General features: G+C 47.2%; 6 protein-coding genes across 7 annotated transcripts; 4 read left to right on the forward strand and 2 right to left on the reverse strand.

The window, feature by feature from the left end:
* The first annotated feature begins 1,267 nt into the window (after positions 1-1,267).
* BDCG_01666 lies at positions 1,268-3,724 on the forward strand. 2 transcript variants are annotated; one of them, XM_045417190.1, is made up of 4 exons: positions 1,268-1,615; positions 1,712-1,802; positions 1,866-2,161; positions 2,424-3,645. In XM_045417190.1, exons 3-4 carry the CDS (start codon positions 1,880-1,882, stop codon positions 2,454-2,456), a joined length of 315 nt encoding a protein of 104 aa, XP_045279690.1. In that variant the 5' UTR covers positions 1,268-1,615; positions 1,712-1,802; positions 1,866-1,879; the 3' UTR covers positions 2,457-3,645. The 2 variants fall into 2 exon arrangements, with proteins under 2 accessions (XP_045279690.1, XP_045274076.1); XM_045417189.1 differs by having other exon boundaries at positions 1,269-1,615; positions 1,969-2,161; positions 2,424-3,724.
* Positions 3,725-5,974: 2,250 nt separating this feature from the next.
* On the forward strand, positions 5,975-7,181 carry BDCG_01667 (nuclear transcription Y subunit beta; the record flags this gene model as incomplete). Its single annotated transcript, XM_045417191.1, has 4 exons — positions 5,975-6,134; positions 6,492-6,602; positions 6,688-6,815; positions 6,927-7,181. The coding sequence occupies 4 exons, from the start codon at positions 5,975-5,977 to the stop codon at positions 7,179-7,181; spliced, it is 654 nt and encodes a 217-aa protein (XP_045274077.1).
* Positions 7,182-8,227: 1,046 nt separating this feature from the next.
* BDCG_01668 (adenosinetriphosphatase) lies at positions 8,228-11,992 on the forward strand. Its single transcript, XM_045417192.1, has 3 exons — positions 8,228-9,541; positions 9,609-11,149; positions 11,298-11,992. Exons 1-3 carry the CDS (start codon positions 8,374-8,376, stop codon positions 11,646-11,648), a joined length of 3,060 nt encoding a protein of 1,019 aa, XP_045274078.1. The 5' UTR covers positions 8,228-8,373; the 3' UTR covers positions 11,649-11,992.
* BDCG_01669 (oligosaccharyl transferase complex subunit OST4) lies at positions 10,309-13,487 on the reverse strand. The gene is made up of 3 exons (XM_045417193.1): positions 12,564-13,487; positions 12,293-12,471; positions 10,309-12,152 (listed from the first exon to the last, which is right to left on the reverse strand). Exons 1-3 carry the CDS (start codon positions 12,807-12,809, stop codon positions 12,086-12,088), a joined length of 492 nt encoding a protein of 163 aa, XP_045274079.1. The 5' UTR covers positions 12,810-13,487; the 3' UTR covers positions 10,309-12,085.
* Positions 13,057-13,997, forward strand: BDCG_01670 (uncharacterized protein). Its single transcript, XM_045417194.1, has 2 exons — positions 13,057-13,182; positions 13,315-13,997. Exons 1-2 carry the CDS (start codon positions 13,180-13,182, stop codon positions 13,648-13,650), a joined length of 339 nt encoding a protein of 112 aa, XP_045274080.1. The 5' UTR covers positions 13,057-13,179; the 3' UTR covers positions 13,651-13,997.
* BDCG_01671 (uncharacterized protein) lies at positions 13,724-15,982 on the reverse strand. Its single transcript, XM_045417195.1, has 2 exons — positions 14,509-15,982; positions 13,724-14,432 (listed from the first exon to the last, which is right to left on the reverse strand). The coding sequence occupies exons 1-2, from the start codon at positions 15,717-15,719 to the stop codon at positions 14,180-14,182; spliced, it is 1,464 nt and encodes a 487-aa protein (XP_045274081.1). The 5' UTR covers positions 15,720-15,982; the 3' UTR covers positions 13,724-14,179.
* Between the last annotated feature and the right edge of the window lie 58 nt (positions 15,983-16,040).

Consider the following 16,040-nt stretch of genomic DNA (forward strand, 5'->3'; position numbering starts at 1 on the left):
TGTGTTGTTTGCTGGCTGACTGATAACATCCATACGGGAAGAACGTACGGAGTATATTCTTATAATATTGACAAGCATCAAACGCTCGCTTACGCTCGCTTTGCTGCTTGCGCAGCCCCCCCTACCACTTCCACCCTCTACCCCTACCCCCCTTATCACCTCTTCCACCCCCTACCCCCTCTACCACCACCACCACCTCTACCGCCCCGCAGTCCCCCCTACCCCCTCTTATCACCTCTACTCCCCCTTACCACCCCTACCCCCTCTTACCCCCTCTACCACCCCTTTCACCCCCTACTCCCTTTATCATCACCACCGCCTCTACCGCCCCGCAGCCCTTCTATCACTTTCACTCTCTACCTCTACCCCCTCTACCACCACCACCGTCCCTACCGCCCCGCAGCCCCCTCTACCACTTCCACTCTCTATCTCTACCTCTCTACCCCCCTCTTATCACCCCGACCACCACTATCACCCTTATCACTCTCTTCCACTCTGTATCACCTTCATCATCATTATCAGATTAATCAGAGCTGTACAGGTTGCAGAGCCAGCTGTTCAATCCCATCTGAATTCAAAGAAGTGCACATGACATCACATGAGATCATGTTACAGAGCATTTGACAAAATGAACATAGAGAAGAGTATAAAGAATGTAAATACTGTAGAGAATGTATGAAAGAAGCAGAATGAAAAAAAGAATGAAGATTTGAAGATTGATCTGAGCTGTATGAGTCAGAGCATTCAAATATTTTTGATAGAATGCATATGATATCACATTACAGTGTTTTTTGCATGGAAAAGTTGGTTTTTTCTATAATAAATAGAGTATATTAATGAATGTATAGGTTGTAATGAATGTAGAGAAGAGTATAAAGAATGTAAATATAGTAGAGAAATCTGTAAAGAAAAGAATGAAGATTAATATCAGAGTTATACAGGCTGCAGAGCCAGCTGTTCATGAATTTGATGAGATGCACATGATATCATGTGAGGTCATGTTACAGGGCATTTTATTCAGAAAAGTTGGTTTTTTCTAGAGAGATAAAATTGTGATACTCAGTTGATTTCAATAAATACTTTTAGAATTTTAATAACAAGATTATAAACAATTTGAAATGTATAAGAGAAATCATAAACTGTCAATTAATTAATATGAAAAAGAAACTGTTTTTCTTATAAATCTGTGCAGTGACTAAAGCCTGTTTTTTTATTTTTTATTTATTTTATTTTTTATTTATTTTTATTTATTTATTTTTATTTATTTATTTTTTTTGACATTTGAATATCTCTATAATGCTATGATATATCTATCAACTAATTTCATATTTTTTAGTAGTCTTAGTGTAATTAGGGATCAATTGTGCATTCAAATCATCAATTGCTACCATGGTGCATGTTGTGAATGTTTAAAGATGAATGAAAAAATGAAGATTGGGCGGGCGTTGGGTGTAAGCGGGCGCTGGGTGGTGGTTGATCACGTTAAATAAACGTTTGCGGAGAACCTCAAACCAAACACCATCTCCCCCGCAGCTCCTCAACCGGAAAGGTTACGACTCACCCCTATATTTGAAGACAATGGCGGCTCAACAAATAAATCCGAAGAAGCAGCAAGGTAAGCAAGCTAAACAATCCCCCAATTATGGAGCGATGTTAAAAAAACAACCTACTAACTTTAAAAACCAACCCGCGCACCAAAACAAATCCACAGAGCTGCAAGCGCAATATCAAAACTACAAAACAACCCTTCAGCAGCTCGCGCAGAAGATCGGGGATATCGAACAGGAGACAGAGGAACATAAGTGAGTTTCTTTTTCTTTTTTCTTTTTTTTACAATAAAAAGCTCCCTCCTCATCCCCCAGCAGACCCCCCTGATGATATGTTTCACGCGCCGAAACCGCCCTCTCCCTCCCCCGCCCAAATAACATACTTACTCACGTATCCATATCTTTCTGCCTCCCCACCCAGACTCGTCATTGACACCCTCGAACCCCTCGCTGGCGACCGGAAATGTTTCCGCCTGATTAACGGCGTGCTCGTCGAGCGGACGGTGAAGGATGTCATACCGCCGCTGAAGACGAATTCGGACGGGCTGAAGCAGGTGCTGGATGAGTTGCTGAAGCAGTATAAGGCGAAGCAGGATGAGTTGGATGGGTGGAAGGTTAGTTGGGGTTTTTTTCTTTTCTTCCTTTTTCTGCTGTGAGAGGATGGCGGGTGGGGTTGCGGGTTGCGGGTTGGGCTGGATGTGAGATGTGGATTGAGAAAATGAGATGATTGGAAGGGGGATGGAAGGGAAGAAGAAGTGGAGGAGGAGGCTTTCCGTCTCTTTTCTGCTATAGAGGTCATTGAATTTGGGGGGCCGGGCAACCATTTTATTCTGTTTATACTCAGAACTGACCGGTGACTGCCTGCGAGTTCTACAGAAGAAGAATAATATCCAAGTCGTGCGGGAATGAGGGAGATAGGACTAGTATTCCTGAAGACGGAGGACATACATGCGGTAGTGGTGGAAGGGGAAATTTGTCTTTTTTTGAGGGCACTTTTGTGGAGGAGGTGAAGCTACCTCTGCCTTGTTTAACAAAATTTTTGACAGCGCCCCCCCCCCCCCCCCGGGGTTTCATTGGGATCAGCATCAAGAGGTGTTCGGCGTAAGGGATTTCGAGAAAATGGCCCCCAAAATTTGCCCCTATCAAAGGTGAGGCGAATACTCTGTGGGGTTGTATTTTTTGTTTTATTTTATTTTTTCATATTGAAATTAATACATCTTTACCGGCACGGCAGTGGTGATCATTATCATGAAGTGCAGACGGGGGGGAGGATTACGCCCAGCCAAGGAAGAAAGCCGATTTCGCTATTTCTGGTACACTTTCTGAGAGGGTGAAGTTACTCAATTGCCCAACCGTTCGCATTTCAGTGTAGTCGTGCGCTGCGGTCTCCGCCATGGCCCATGTGATGTGATGGTGTGAGTTTTGGATATACTCTTGATCCGCAGTCTGTCCAGTACATGTAAATTCAGACCAAACGACCTATACACCCCGTACTTTCCTCTGTACCTCTGATTGGTAGGATTTAAATCCGTCAGTCAGTCCATGTTTTTTTTATTTTTATTTTTATTTTTTTTTCTTTGGCTTATTAGCTAATTTACTCCGTACTTCGTTATCGAGGGAGGGAGGCCGACCTGGCGGTCAGGGCTGTGATCCATGATGCAATTTCTCTTGGGGGCTAAATGGCTTCTATGCAGGCGTGCCTAACAGAACTAAAAGTTTTCGATGACTTTTGGAGGGGAGAAGAAGAAATGATGAGGAGGAGTTGAAGAATATCATCGAAATAATATAGATCAGACCGGAAAGTAAATATTTCGGCGGGATCAGGTAACTAGTAAGCGGTAGCGTCTCGTCATCCTAATTTCAAAATGGATGAGCTCTTGCTTTCGCGTCAATGGCTTCTTCACATAACTAACCTGTCGTGGAAATTGACAATCTCATTCTTCATGGCTTGCTTATTTACCTTCAGGATTTTCCTGTACATAGACATGACATGAGAGAGAATGACGTTCCTGGTCTACTCCCTTGAGCAAGACGGAGAATTAAATTTGAATTATCCCACATGCACAATGCAGATTATATCACCCAGCTACAAATCTGTACCAAGGATTTCTCTCCTGCAGCTAGCTACAGATGTTGGCATAATATGTATGTCCCTGCCATGCTGTCAACAAGAGAATGCGGTTCATTCGTCCCCTCTGAGTTGGCAAAGCTAGCCCACCCACTTATCCTTGTCAGATTCGAAAATATCCAAAAAATTTCAGCAATTTCGACATCGTGCCCAATAGTCATGCATTCCTTGAAAGGCTTTGTCTTCGTCAAAATACCAGCGCCTGCCAGGCCCAATTTCCACAGCATCTCGTTGGGTACCGATAGGTGCGTCAGTCCCACAGTCCGCGCAGGAAGCCTAAGCTCTGAGTTGCGGAGAGATAATCCCCAAACTGCGCCCTCAACGGATAGTATCGAGGTTAGGGACTGTACCGGCTGGCATCTGAACAGGGCATGCGGCAGTTGACTGCATTCTTCCGAAGCGATTTTTAGGGTTCTTCTTGTTCATGCTCTGTTCCCGATCGGAGAAGCTAGTGAAGCCGTATCAACGCCCATATCAATGTGGGGGAGAATGCCGGAATTGAAGGGGGAGGGGATCGGCCGGGAAATCATCTTTTTCTTTTGGATTTTTAGGTGAAGTTGAGACAAAAATTTAAAAAAAAATAAGGCTAAAGACACCCCAATGCAAGGCCAGTTCATGATCACCATGCATTTATTCCCATAAGGCACCGCGGGAAGAACGCCGGAACACATCTGTATGAAAGTGATGAAACTGCTGGGCAGCCTGAGGAGGCCCGAGGTGTATGATACTTTTCAAAAGGGCCCACCCATGCTGTAAGAGAGAGCAGCCTTTACAATATCCACCTAATCGATATTGAAGGGTTATGAAGGGTTATGACGATGTTTTCGGCGGGGTTTTGAGGATTAATCTAATTTCAGGAATCCAGAGTCCCTCAGCCAACAAGCAAGCTGTCTTAGGGGAAAAGTATGAGAATTGGCAGGTTTTGACTGGCTCGACGAGGGAGGTTACCAAGTAGCCCCCATCCAATTATTGTGTTTGTTGACAATGCCTTATCCCATGTAGACCAACGATAATTCGAGGATGCCAGCTCTTACAAACTAAACAGAACACTGGCCATTTGCTGGAATCCACTTCAATGCACCGCTGCGTAGTACTACACGCGAAAATGCGCGCTCATCGAACAACTCCAGTTCTGACTTTCCCCATGGCCATCTCTAAGTTAAGCGCCGATTTTTGCTATTTTGGTATCACCGTTACAGCCTCCAGCACTGCCATTTGGTCTGAGCCAGCGTAATATTTACCCGGCGGTTACCGTATTGAAATACACATGCCTCAGCCGGCGCGGAATTGCTGCGACTCTCTTTCATCCAACAATGCTCCCCGACGCCCAAATCGTTCAAGACGCCCAACAAACTCCCTAATTTGTCTCCATCTGCAACCCATCTCCAGCCACAATCGAATTGTTTTGAGTTTTGTCCCCTCTGCTGACCCGGGTAGAACCGCCAGGTTTAGCTAGCTTGTCGACGGTGTGGTGTGTGACGTACGACGCGCCCCGTTAACTCACCGCTAGGTTCCGGAAAGAAAGAGTAAGCGGAGAGGAAGGAAGTGTGACAGAGAGCGAGGGCTAGAAGACAGGAACTCGAGAAACAAGAAACAAGAAAGTAGTGTGGGTTATGCCGCGCGGGCCTATCCCAACTTGAAAGTACAACTTGTTCGCCGTGGTCGAAGCTTGAGGCTAGCGGCCAAGTCGTTACTCGGAGCTGTATGACTTACGAGCACTTGGTCATCTTGTTCACGTTATTTCGTTCTTTTACAACTGGCTCGTTTACAAATTATAAGAACGACAACAGACGGTCTCACAACGCGTAGCTCCGTTGCTGCAGGCGATATCAATAAGTATCGGCCCAACCTGGAATTACCATTGCCCTAGTCCCGGTCAATTGACCCGCATTATTCCACCCATCACCGCCCAACCCGTTTAGTTTCAGATTTATCCATCGTCCCCACGCCATAACTCCCGATCGCATCGTCGGATTCTCAAGGGAGGGCTGCTGGCCAGTGCGCGTCAACAGCGCGTTTGGGAGCTAACTGTACCGGCCCATGCAATACCGGTGCCACTGTAGCGCAACAATCCAGTAGGTCTGGCGAAAAAAGTAGCCACTCGAGTGTCTTCTCCCCCACACCATAACTCTTGAGGTTCCCGCTCAGGGCTGTTGTGAAGCGAATAGCTGCCCAGTCTGACGTACGTTGACGCAGGGCTGCATAGAACCGCAGATCCTAAGATTCGAGAGGAGTGACGTGTTCACCCGCCCGTGTTGAAGTTGCTATCTGGTGCGCGTATCCAAAAGACGTAAAAATCATGTCGTCGGCCTCTCCTCCAAAGGAACCAGAGGTGGAACCAGGAACTCAGTCAGGCGACGACGCGGAGCATATGGAACGAGAACACCAAGATACACAAGCGCAAGGCCAGGGAGAATTCGAGGTGAAAGAGCAAGATCGATGGCTTCCTATTGCAAATGGTTCGTTAAGCGCGTTCTTGCATGTTACGATTTCTGACTTGATTTGCGCGTGCTCTTCCCATGCTATTATTTGCTTTCTTTGCCCTTGCCGTGTGTCACTGGCTGGTTGCCGTCCTATCCTCGCTTAAACATCCAGGCAGAAGTGCTGTTTGGTTTTAAGCATATCCCTGGATTAGCACTCTATTCGCTTGTCCTATTAATTATGCGCTGCACGCTCTTTGGTGGCACCTTTGCATAGGGCTCTCTCCCATGTCGGATTGCTACCGACCATCGTTTCTCAGTTACACATACTTAAGATAGCAGCGCACCGTCCCGGTCGATTCATTATATGATGCTAACAATTGCAACCCTCTCTAGTTGCTCGAATAATGAAAACCGCTCTCCCCGACAATGCCAAAATCGCAAAGGAAGCAAAAGAATGTATGCAAGAATGTGTGAGCGAGTTCATCTCGTTTATCACCAGCGAAGGTGAGTACTCGCCCCCCTACCTTTTTCGGCGATAAGAATATGGCGACATGCAAGAACTAATTTACGTCGCCTAAAAACCTTCCAGCTTCGGAAAAATGCCAACAGGAGAAAAGGAAGACGGTCAATGGGGAAGACATCCTCTTTGCTATGACCTCTCTCGGATTCGAAAATTACTCCGAAGCACTGAAAATATATCTTTCAAAATATCGCGAAGTGAGTACGCTAATTCCCTAGTATCTCCTCCCCATTTCCCATGTACTTTCTTTTTGTTGCCTCAACTTGGGGGGGACACAATATCTGAACAATTGAATTGATTGGTTTGAGACCCAATCCTCAAGGGGGGAGAACCAGAACCGGCCACCGAGCAGCGGCTACGGCTCCGGCGGACCAGTCGGGGGCACGGCTTCCAATGCTCCAGGGGCAGGCAACCCAACGGGACCAGGTTTCGCGGTCCCGCCCGAGGCTTCCAACAACATATTGAGCCCGAACCTCGACTCCAACGAACAGGCCGGCGCGACATACGGATATTCCACCATGGTGGGCCCTTCGCACAATGGTGCAGGTGGCGAGACTTATTAGCTCTCACGAAGACGTTTCCCGGGTCTGGAATACGCTCGCGAGTGATTGCAATACAGAATTGTAGCTGTTGGCAACTCCCCACCCCCCGAGCAAGACCTGAGGATGTGCTGTTGAAACCATGGATCATGAAAAGGAAGACGAGACGAAAACCAAGCAAACAAGGGGCAGGAATCGAGACCAAAGAGATCTTCCAGGATGGTGTGATGGTCCGATAAATTTGACTGAGCGGCCAGAATTTTCCTGCTGTTTCCTGCTGTTTTCTCCTTTTTCTTTTCTTCATTTCTTTTTCTTTTTCTTTTTTTTTCAAGTTTTCCCTACAACCTACCTATTTCGTCGGATAACTTGTACTCTCTCAAGGGTGTCTTTAGAGAAGTGAGGTCATAATTTCTGCAGGAAGAACGTGACGCTGAGTTCTCAGATAACTGAATCAGCTTTGCGTGGATTTGCAACAGAAAGAGAAAGAAAAATAAAAAATAAAAAGGGGGGGGGGGGGGGGTAAAAAAGAGACAGATGAAGAGAGAGGGAGAACAAGAACAAGCATGCGGCAGAATTTACCTGTGTCAGGCAATTATTAGAAGGGATATAAGGCCGCAAGTGTCTGTGTGCTTTTTGGATATTGTTACGGTTGAAATTGATTCGGGGCGCTCTGGACCTGGGGACAGAATGAAATACTATCAGTCACTTTGCCATTCATTTCTGTTACTGAATATATTTTATTTTATCTATTGTAATTTTATATTATCTGTTTCCTTCTAATTTTACCATTGTTGACATTGTGTTTGTGTGAATTTTTAAACAGGGTGTTGTTTTTGACATGTAAATTTCTACTGGTGTTGCACATCCCTGCTGCTATACAGAGTATTCAATTGCCCTTTGATAAATTTTTGCACCAGCAGTGATAATTATTTGCCTGTTCCCACCCTTCACTCGAATTGTTATCTAACTAACTATCCAACCATACATCATCCAGTGGCTTGAATATTTTTCCGTGCCGGGAAATTGGGTTTTCACCTACGTTAGTAGTTAAACTAGTCGGTGGAACGAAATTCCGTTGCAAACGGATCAAACATGTCAAACATGGCAAAGTTTTGACCCCAGGATAATCAATATTTGAGTCGCAAGGCGACAGAACCAGATATCATGGTATGATTGTCGTTTTGCTTCGACCGGTCAATTCAGCAAGGAATAAACAATGGCCCGAGAAGACAGTCCCAAACGCCGGAAGCTGGACTCAGACCGCTTCACTCCAACATCATCCCAGCACATTTACGCCCCCCGAAGTCGGCTCCACCGCAACAGAGAGGACAAGTATGGCAGCACCAGCCGTGCGTCCACCCCCCGCGGAACACGCAATGGAGATTCAACCCCACACCAGGAGACTTTCCAAGGCGTAGAACCTCTTGTCGACATCGAAGACACCCTTGCACTGGACCGGGACTGGTACGCTGGCGATGAACTAGGACATACTTTCGGTGACGAGACGCATAACCCATTCGGCGGGGCCGACAGCACATGGGCAGATCAACAGCGGGAAGCAGCGCTGTCTGAGAAGAAGAATAGCAAGCGTGTCAGTGCCCGCGCTGCGCAGAAGCAGAGAGATGTCGACGCTTGGGAGACGAATCGCATGTTGACCTCTGGCGTGGCGCAGAGGAGGGAATATGATGCTGACTTTGAAGATGACGAGGATTCTACTCGTGTACATTTGCTCGTACATGATTTACGGCCACCGTTTCTGGACGGCCGGACGGTTTTTACGAAGCAGCTTGAACCCGTCCCTGCAGTGCGGGATCCGCAGAGCGACATGGCTGTGTTTAGTCGGAAGGGAAGTAAGGTTGTGCGCGAAAAGAGAGTACAGAAAGAACGGCAGAAACAGGCGCAGGATGCCACTAATGTGGCTGGGACGGCTCTGGGGAATCTCATGGGCATTAAGGAGGATGAGGGAGATAGTGCTATAGCAGTCCCCGGGGAGGAGGAGGCACAGCATAAGGGTAGTAAATTTGCGGCGCATTTGAAGAAGAATGAAGGAGCTAGTGCGTTTAGCAAGAGCAAAACTCTGAGGGAGCAGAGGGAGTATCTGCCTGCTTTTGCAGTCAGGGAGGAACTCTTGAGGGTCATTAGGGACAACCAGGTAGTTATTGTCGTTGGGCAGACTGGTTCGGGTAAGACTACCCAGTTAACGCAGTTTCTTTACGAGGATGGTTATGCAAAACTTGGAATGATTGGCTGTACGCAGCCACGGCGTGTCGCTGCGATGAGTGTTGCGAAGCGGGTCAGTGAGGAGATGGAAGTTAAGCTGGGAGGGCTTGTTGGGTATGCCATTCGTTTTGAGGATTGCACTAGCAATGAAACAGCTATCAAGTGTGCGTTATGGACCCTTTGAACTTTTCACGTGAGAGAATGCCAACTAACGTCTGCATTTACCGCTAGACATGACCGACGGGGTGCTATTAAGAGAATCTCTAGTCCAGCCAGACCTTGACAAATACTCTTGTATTATCATGGACGAGGCCCACGAGCGAGCGCTGAATACGGATGTTTTGATGGGCCTCATTAAAAAGGTGCTTGCGCGCAGACGGGATCTGAAGCTCATTGTCACTTCAGCCACAATGAATGCTGAACGGTTCTCGAAATTCTACGGAGGGGCTCCAGAATTCTTTATCCCTGGACGAACATTTCCGGTGGACATTCAATATTCGCGATCGCCTTGTGAAGACTATGTTGACAGTGCGGTGAAGCAGGTTTTGGCTATCCACGTTTCCCAAGGACCTGGGGATATTCTTGTTTTCATGACCGGACAAGAGGATATCGAGGTGACTTGTGAATTGATAGCGGAGCGTTTGGCTCTCCTAAATGATCCTCCGAAGATTAGCATTCTACCAATATACAGTCAGATGCCTGCAGATTTACAAGCTAAAATTTTCGATAAAGCACCGCCTGGAGTTAGGAAGGTGATAGTTGCCACCAACATTGCAGAAACTAGTTTAACTGTCGATGGAATCATGTATGTGGTCGATGCCGGTTTTTCCAAGTTGAAGGTTTATAATCCGCGAATGGGTATGGACACCCTCCAAATCACGCCCATCTCGCAAGCAAATGCGTCGCAGCGTGCTGGTCGTGCTGGGCGAACCGGTCCTGGCAAGGCCTATCACTTATTCACAGAACTTGCGTTCAAAAACGAGTTATACATCCAAACTATCCCTGAAATCCAGCGAACGAACCTGTCCAACACTGTGCTACTGTTGAAATCGTTAGGAGTCAAGGATCTACTCGATTTCGACTTTATGGATCCACCGCCGCAAGATACCATTACTACATCGTTGTTTGATCTCTGGGCATTGGGTGCCATCGATAATCTTGGAGACTTAACACCAATGGGTCGCCGCATGAGTGCTTTTCCCATGGACCCATCTCTTGCGAAGCTTCTCATCAGTGCGTCTGAAGAATATGAATGTAGCGAGGAGATGCTAACGATCGTGTCAATGCTTTCTGTACCGGGTGTATTCTACCGACCCAAAGAGCGCCAAGAGGAATCAGATGCTGCTCGAGAGAAATTTTTCGTGCCTGAGTCCGACCATCTCACCCTGCTTCATGTATACACGCAGTGGAAATCGAACGGCTACTCGGATTCATGGTGCATAAAACATTTCCTGCATTCCAAAGCGTTGCGCCGTGCCAAGGAGATCCGCGAGCAGCTGTACGATATCATGACAATGCAAAAGATGACCATAACAAGCTGCGGAACCGACTGGGACGTCATACGAAAGTGTATATGTTCTGGGTATTACCATCAGGCCGCCAGGGTCAAGGGGATTGGTGAGTATATTAATCTCCGCACGAGCGTCACGATACAACTTCACCCGACGAGTGCGCTATACGGCCTTGGTTATCTACCCGACTATGTAGTGTACCACGAATTGATCTTAACTAGCAAGGAGTATATGTCTACCGTTACATCTGTGGATCCTCGGGTAAGTTTTGATTCAACCCACTTGTAGCATCGCTGCGTTTTCTTTCTTTATATTCAACATGACCACTTCCGTCTTCCTTAAGAAGAGCCAACCACCTCCAATACCTCACTATATCTGGATGGCTAACATAAACCTCAAAAACCTCTAGTGGCTTGCCGACCTAGGTGGAGTCTTCTACTCGATAAAAGAAAAAGGGTACTCAGCCCGAGAGCGTCGTGTGACAGAGCACGAATTCAACAGACGGATGGAAATCGAGGCGCAAATGGCTGCTGATCGCGAGCGCGCAGCTGAGCAGGAGCGGAAAAAGACCGAAGACGACGCATTACGGAGGAAACGGGACGCGGAACGAGGGTCTGCTAGTATGGGGGTAAGGACCGTGGTGAGGCGGCCTGCCTCTGGGACAACAGCTGTAAGGAGGCCTGGGTCTAATGTGGCTGCCGGCGGGGGTGGGAGTGTGGTTAAAAGACCAATTATGAAAAGGGGTGCGAGGGGGTTTTGATGCTAGGTTTTTTTCCCTCCTAGACCGGAATGAGATTTGGAATAGATTCAAACTATGGCATATTTAGAGCTTTAGAGCTGTTTATATTTCTATCTTGGAGACCCGTTAGGGATGTAAATTAGTCACGTCGAGGCAAATGATATGTCATTCTAACACACCATGGGCTGTTCAGACCAGTGAGGGATTGCACTGTTATACTGGGTTTAACAAATGACATAAAAATACTCGTTCATAATTTTACCAGCCCTGGGGACATATCTAGTCCCCGTGCCATAACTCCCTAACGACTCGGAAACCACGCATGATAGTCTATTTAATTGGTCTCAAGACCTTGAGCAGTTGGTAGTATTATATATCGTACATAACTGCTAGTTGTTTAAAAACGTAGACAGCAGCAGAAGAAATGTAAAAAAGAGTGTAAAGGACGAAGAGCCGGCTCAGTTGATAAAATTGATGCAGAAGAAATGCAGTATCAAACTGCCAAACACATAGTCCGCGAACGCCCTATAAAAATACACAGGTCAGTCTCAGCTCGACATAACTTTAGGCTTTCTGCAGAGCTTGTCCCCATCATATGCACTAGGCCGGGAAGGAGGGCAATAGGCAAATAATCCTGGAAATTTTTGACACATAGGACCACCAACCTTTCACTAGATAAGCCGTTCGACGGTAGATCCTCATTCGTCGGTTTCGAGACGGTTTTGGATGTAGACGTAGCCTTTCCATCTTTCCCTCCCTGGTGGCTCGTCTGCATTCTCAAACTAGCAGTGAGAACGAATTGGCCGACAGCGGAGGAGAAGCCGCTGAGAAACGCGTTAAATGGCTAAATTTTAAGATAGGTTTTAATCATTGTTAGCTAAAGGGACTTCCAGAAAAAGCAAGGGGAAAGAAAGAGGAGGGACAGAAATGACTTACATAGTTCCCGGCCAGCATACAGTATAGAAATTGTACGCCTCCTACAATAAGTAGAAATGCCATAAATGCATCTAGTTGAAGTGTTCTTCTGGGTGTTTGTTCTAGATATTGCTGCCAGATACCAACTACAATGTTTTGAGGTTGAGAGTTGGGAGAAAGTGAGGCGCTTGCTTTTGTTGGAATTGGACTGAGAGTCGCCTTTGCTGGCGTAGAGGTTGATGATGCAACACGGCGTTTTGGAGCCATTGTGGTGATAGCTGCGGCAATGGAACGGTTCTAAAAGAAGAAATGCGAGGCGGATAAGATATAGTATTCTTTTCGATCCAACGTATCTGCACCGTTAGGGATGCAAAGCGGGCAATGGCGTCCAGTTCCCTCAACCTGCGCATCCATGATCTATCGAAGTTTAGAACAAGAACAGGTAGTCGCATATCACATGACCGTACTCATCAGCACGTGATCTCGGGCCCGATGGCCCAAGCTCCATCCAAGCTTAAAATAAACTTCCACCGAGTTGACACTTCCACACCCACTATATCGCTGCTACGACGCATAGCCGGTTTGTTAAACACGATCTCCCAAGCCACAAGTGTTAAGAAGCGCACGAAAAGTAACAATGGTGGGTACGGAGCTTATCGAAGCCCCAATCCCCCTCGTCCCTCTCCCCCTCATATTCTAGCGCAGCCACGCAGCCACGCTTCCCTGTTATCTCGCTTCATCCCACTGGACAAGAGCTTAACATCCCCAACAGCCCTCTTCTCAAAACATCACCATCTCAGCCGCCGCGCTGTCCGTCCTGACATCCTGTGGCGGCATCATCGGTTACGCGCGCACCGGATCCATCCCTTCCATCGCCGCCGGCCTCTCCGTCGGCGCCCTTTACGCCCTCAGCTACTATCGACTCCAAGGCCAACAATCCTTCGGCGAAGAATTGAGCCTGATAGCCTCGACTGTGTTAGCGGGAAGCGCGATCCCTAGAGCGCTGAAGACGAGGAAGCCTGTTCCCATTGGCCTGAGTATCCTGGCTACATATGGCTTGATTGTTTTTGGATTAGCATATAAGGGGAAAAGGGCGACCAGGGTTTAGAAGCTTGGAATATTGAATTTTAGATTTAGAGCATGCCATGGGCGCGTGGGTGTAGGCTAATGTGAGGCCAGGTATCCAGTTATGGCTGGGCTATCCGATGGTGTTAGGAGGTGATTCTTAGTAATTTTCATCGGGCCACGGATGTCATGCGACCAGTTGAGCTTGTGAGGCTAGATTTTACGAAAGGTTTGGCACCTGAGAGTGCGCGATTAACTGGATTCAGATGATGTATGATTCAGTGGATTGAAGTTTCATATCAGATTCTTGAGTTCACAAATTGAGTGTAATGTTAGTATGACAGAACAAAAGTTGTATATAAAATATGAATGTGATAACTATTCCACACATTTCTTCTCTCGAGGAGGTATAGGGGTGGAATATAGGGAATGATTAGAGGTAGTGAATAGGGGGGAAAGGGGAAAGAAGATACATGAAATATGAATGCGGAAGTATGCTAACAGATCATAGAAATAAAGCTTCCCACGACAAAGGGAACACTCAAAAACAATCCATATCCCTAGCAGAATCGTCATTGTCTGCCAACCTGTTTAATGACATCATCTGGCTGCTTATTGATCAGATTCCCGATTTCCATACTATCCGTCAATACCTGTCGCGCACCTGCGTCGTCAAGGCCCATATCTTCTTTAACCAGCATTACTGCCAACTCCGGAACCATGACAGACTGCACAAATCCAGAAACCCCAGCAGCCTTTATTAGGTGGTCTGTTGGTGCTAGGTGCTTGAATTTCCCCGCAAAGTGGCTAATGATGGCATCCATCCTGTGCAAATGTACCGAGTTAGTATATTGAACGCACTATTACAGCAAAATATAGACGGAATGAATGCGGGTTTTACATCTTCTTTGCCCCCCAGGGGCCATAATAACCAGGTAAAAACTTATCCGCTTCATCCTCGTCAACCGTCAAACGCAGGTTTCCCTTCTTCTTCCCAGTACGGGATGACTCGAGCTCATTTCGGTAGAATGAAGACTTTTTCATTGTTAAGATTTGATCCAGCTCCACATAATGCTTCTCGATACGTTTGTGAAGATTCTCCCAATTAATCGTTGGATATCCCCTGTTAGCCCATTCATACTCTGCGGCTCTGATCCTGTGATCCCTGCAGAACTGAGCTTTCTTCCTGTAACTAAGATTCTTAGGGGACCGCAAATCATCTATGAACCTGGGATCAACCGCTTGGTCACACATGGGACAAATTATAGCCTTTTGTCTTGGTGTGGCACAGTCAAGTTCGTGTTTTTCGGCTTCTGCTAGATGGAGGCTTATGGAGGAAGATATTGAACTGAGTGAGGACAATGACGAATCGCCATCGTCATCGTAATCATCGAAGTGTGATGTGCCAGTGAAAAGTGATGCGCTAGATGTGACCTCATTTGGGAAGGAAAGGGGCGTCTTGAACTTAGGCCCGTTAGAGGAGACCTGGGATGAATGAATGGCAGACTGCCCATCCTCCGCGGTAGAAGCGGGAACTTCAAAGTGTTTCGATGATTTCCTGCTCGGGGCAGCATGTATATTGGTCGCCCCATACTGTCTTTTCGTTGGAGGGGGCCGGTATGGAGAGAAGAGAGAATCGCTTTCCATGAAAATAGGCTTACGCGGGGTCTCCTTAGGCGACGTAGGTAGGGAAGGCTTCACCCTTCCCGATCGTCTTTCTCCTTTCCGCGGGGTATCTATGCCTTTCTTCCTCCGCTTTGGTGGCCGTTTATCGTCCTCACCGTACAAATCGGCGTCAACCCTGGTGTTTCCAGCCGATCTGCTCGCCGCTTCTTTTGGCGACCGGGAATATGATTTCCATGTGGGTTCAGGGGAAGGTGGGAGTTCCGAATGTGAATTCAGTTGTTCACTCTCGTCAGTGGAGCTGAGCGGTTCATCGTCTGTTGCGGGTTCCGGCTTAACCTTCCTGTTAGTCGAACCATTGGGTCCTGGACCTGAATCTCTCCGGTTTATCAACTGACCCCCGGCCTGGGTTAGCGGCGCCCCTCCCGTATGATTATGTCGTGTTTGGAATGTTGCGGCATAGCTGGAATTAGGTCTTTTGGGTATCATTGTTTAGAGGCGCAGTGGGTAGCCAGGTAGGCAGTGAGAGGTAAGGAGCCGCACCAGGAGGAATTGATGAGCAAATGTACAGTCCTGTGGACCGGTTATTGAGAAGCGAGCGCGATAACCACTTCATATGCAAAGAGGAGCAGCAGTATCTATCGAGTGATATCTATTGTCGCGCTAGATAATATGGCTTTGCGTTGAGATGACACGCTTGCAACTAGGTTGATGGGGTGCAATCGAAGGCTGGGCGGGCGTGCTGAGAGCTGTTTGCCAAGCATGTCGGCTCTCCTCTCTGGCGCGCTAGCGGATGTATTTTTCTAGGAA

The sequence above is a fragment of the Blastomyces dermatitidis genome (genome assembly GCF_000003525.1).
Source record: "Blastomyces dermatitidis ER-3 genomic scaffold supercont1.2, whole genome shotgun sequence".
Classification (NCBI taxonomy): Eukaryota; Fungi; Ascomycota; class Eurotiomycetes; order Onygenales; family Ajellomycetaceae; genus Blastomyces; species Blastomyces dermatitidis.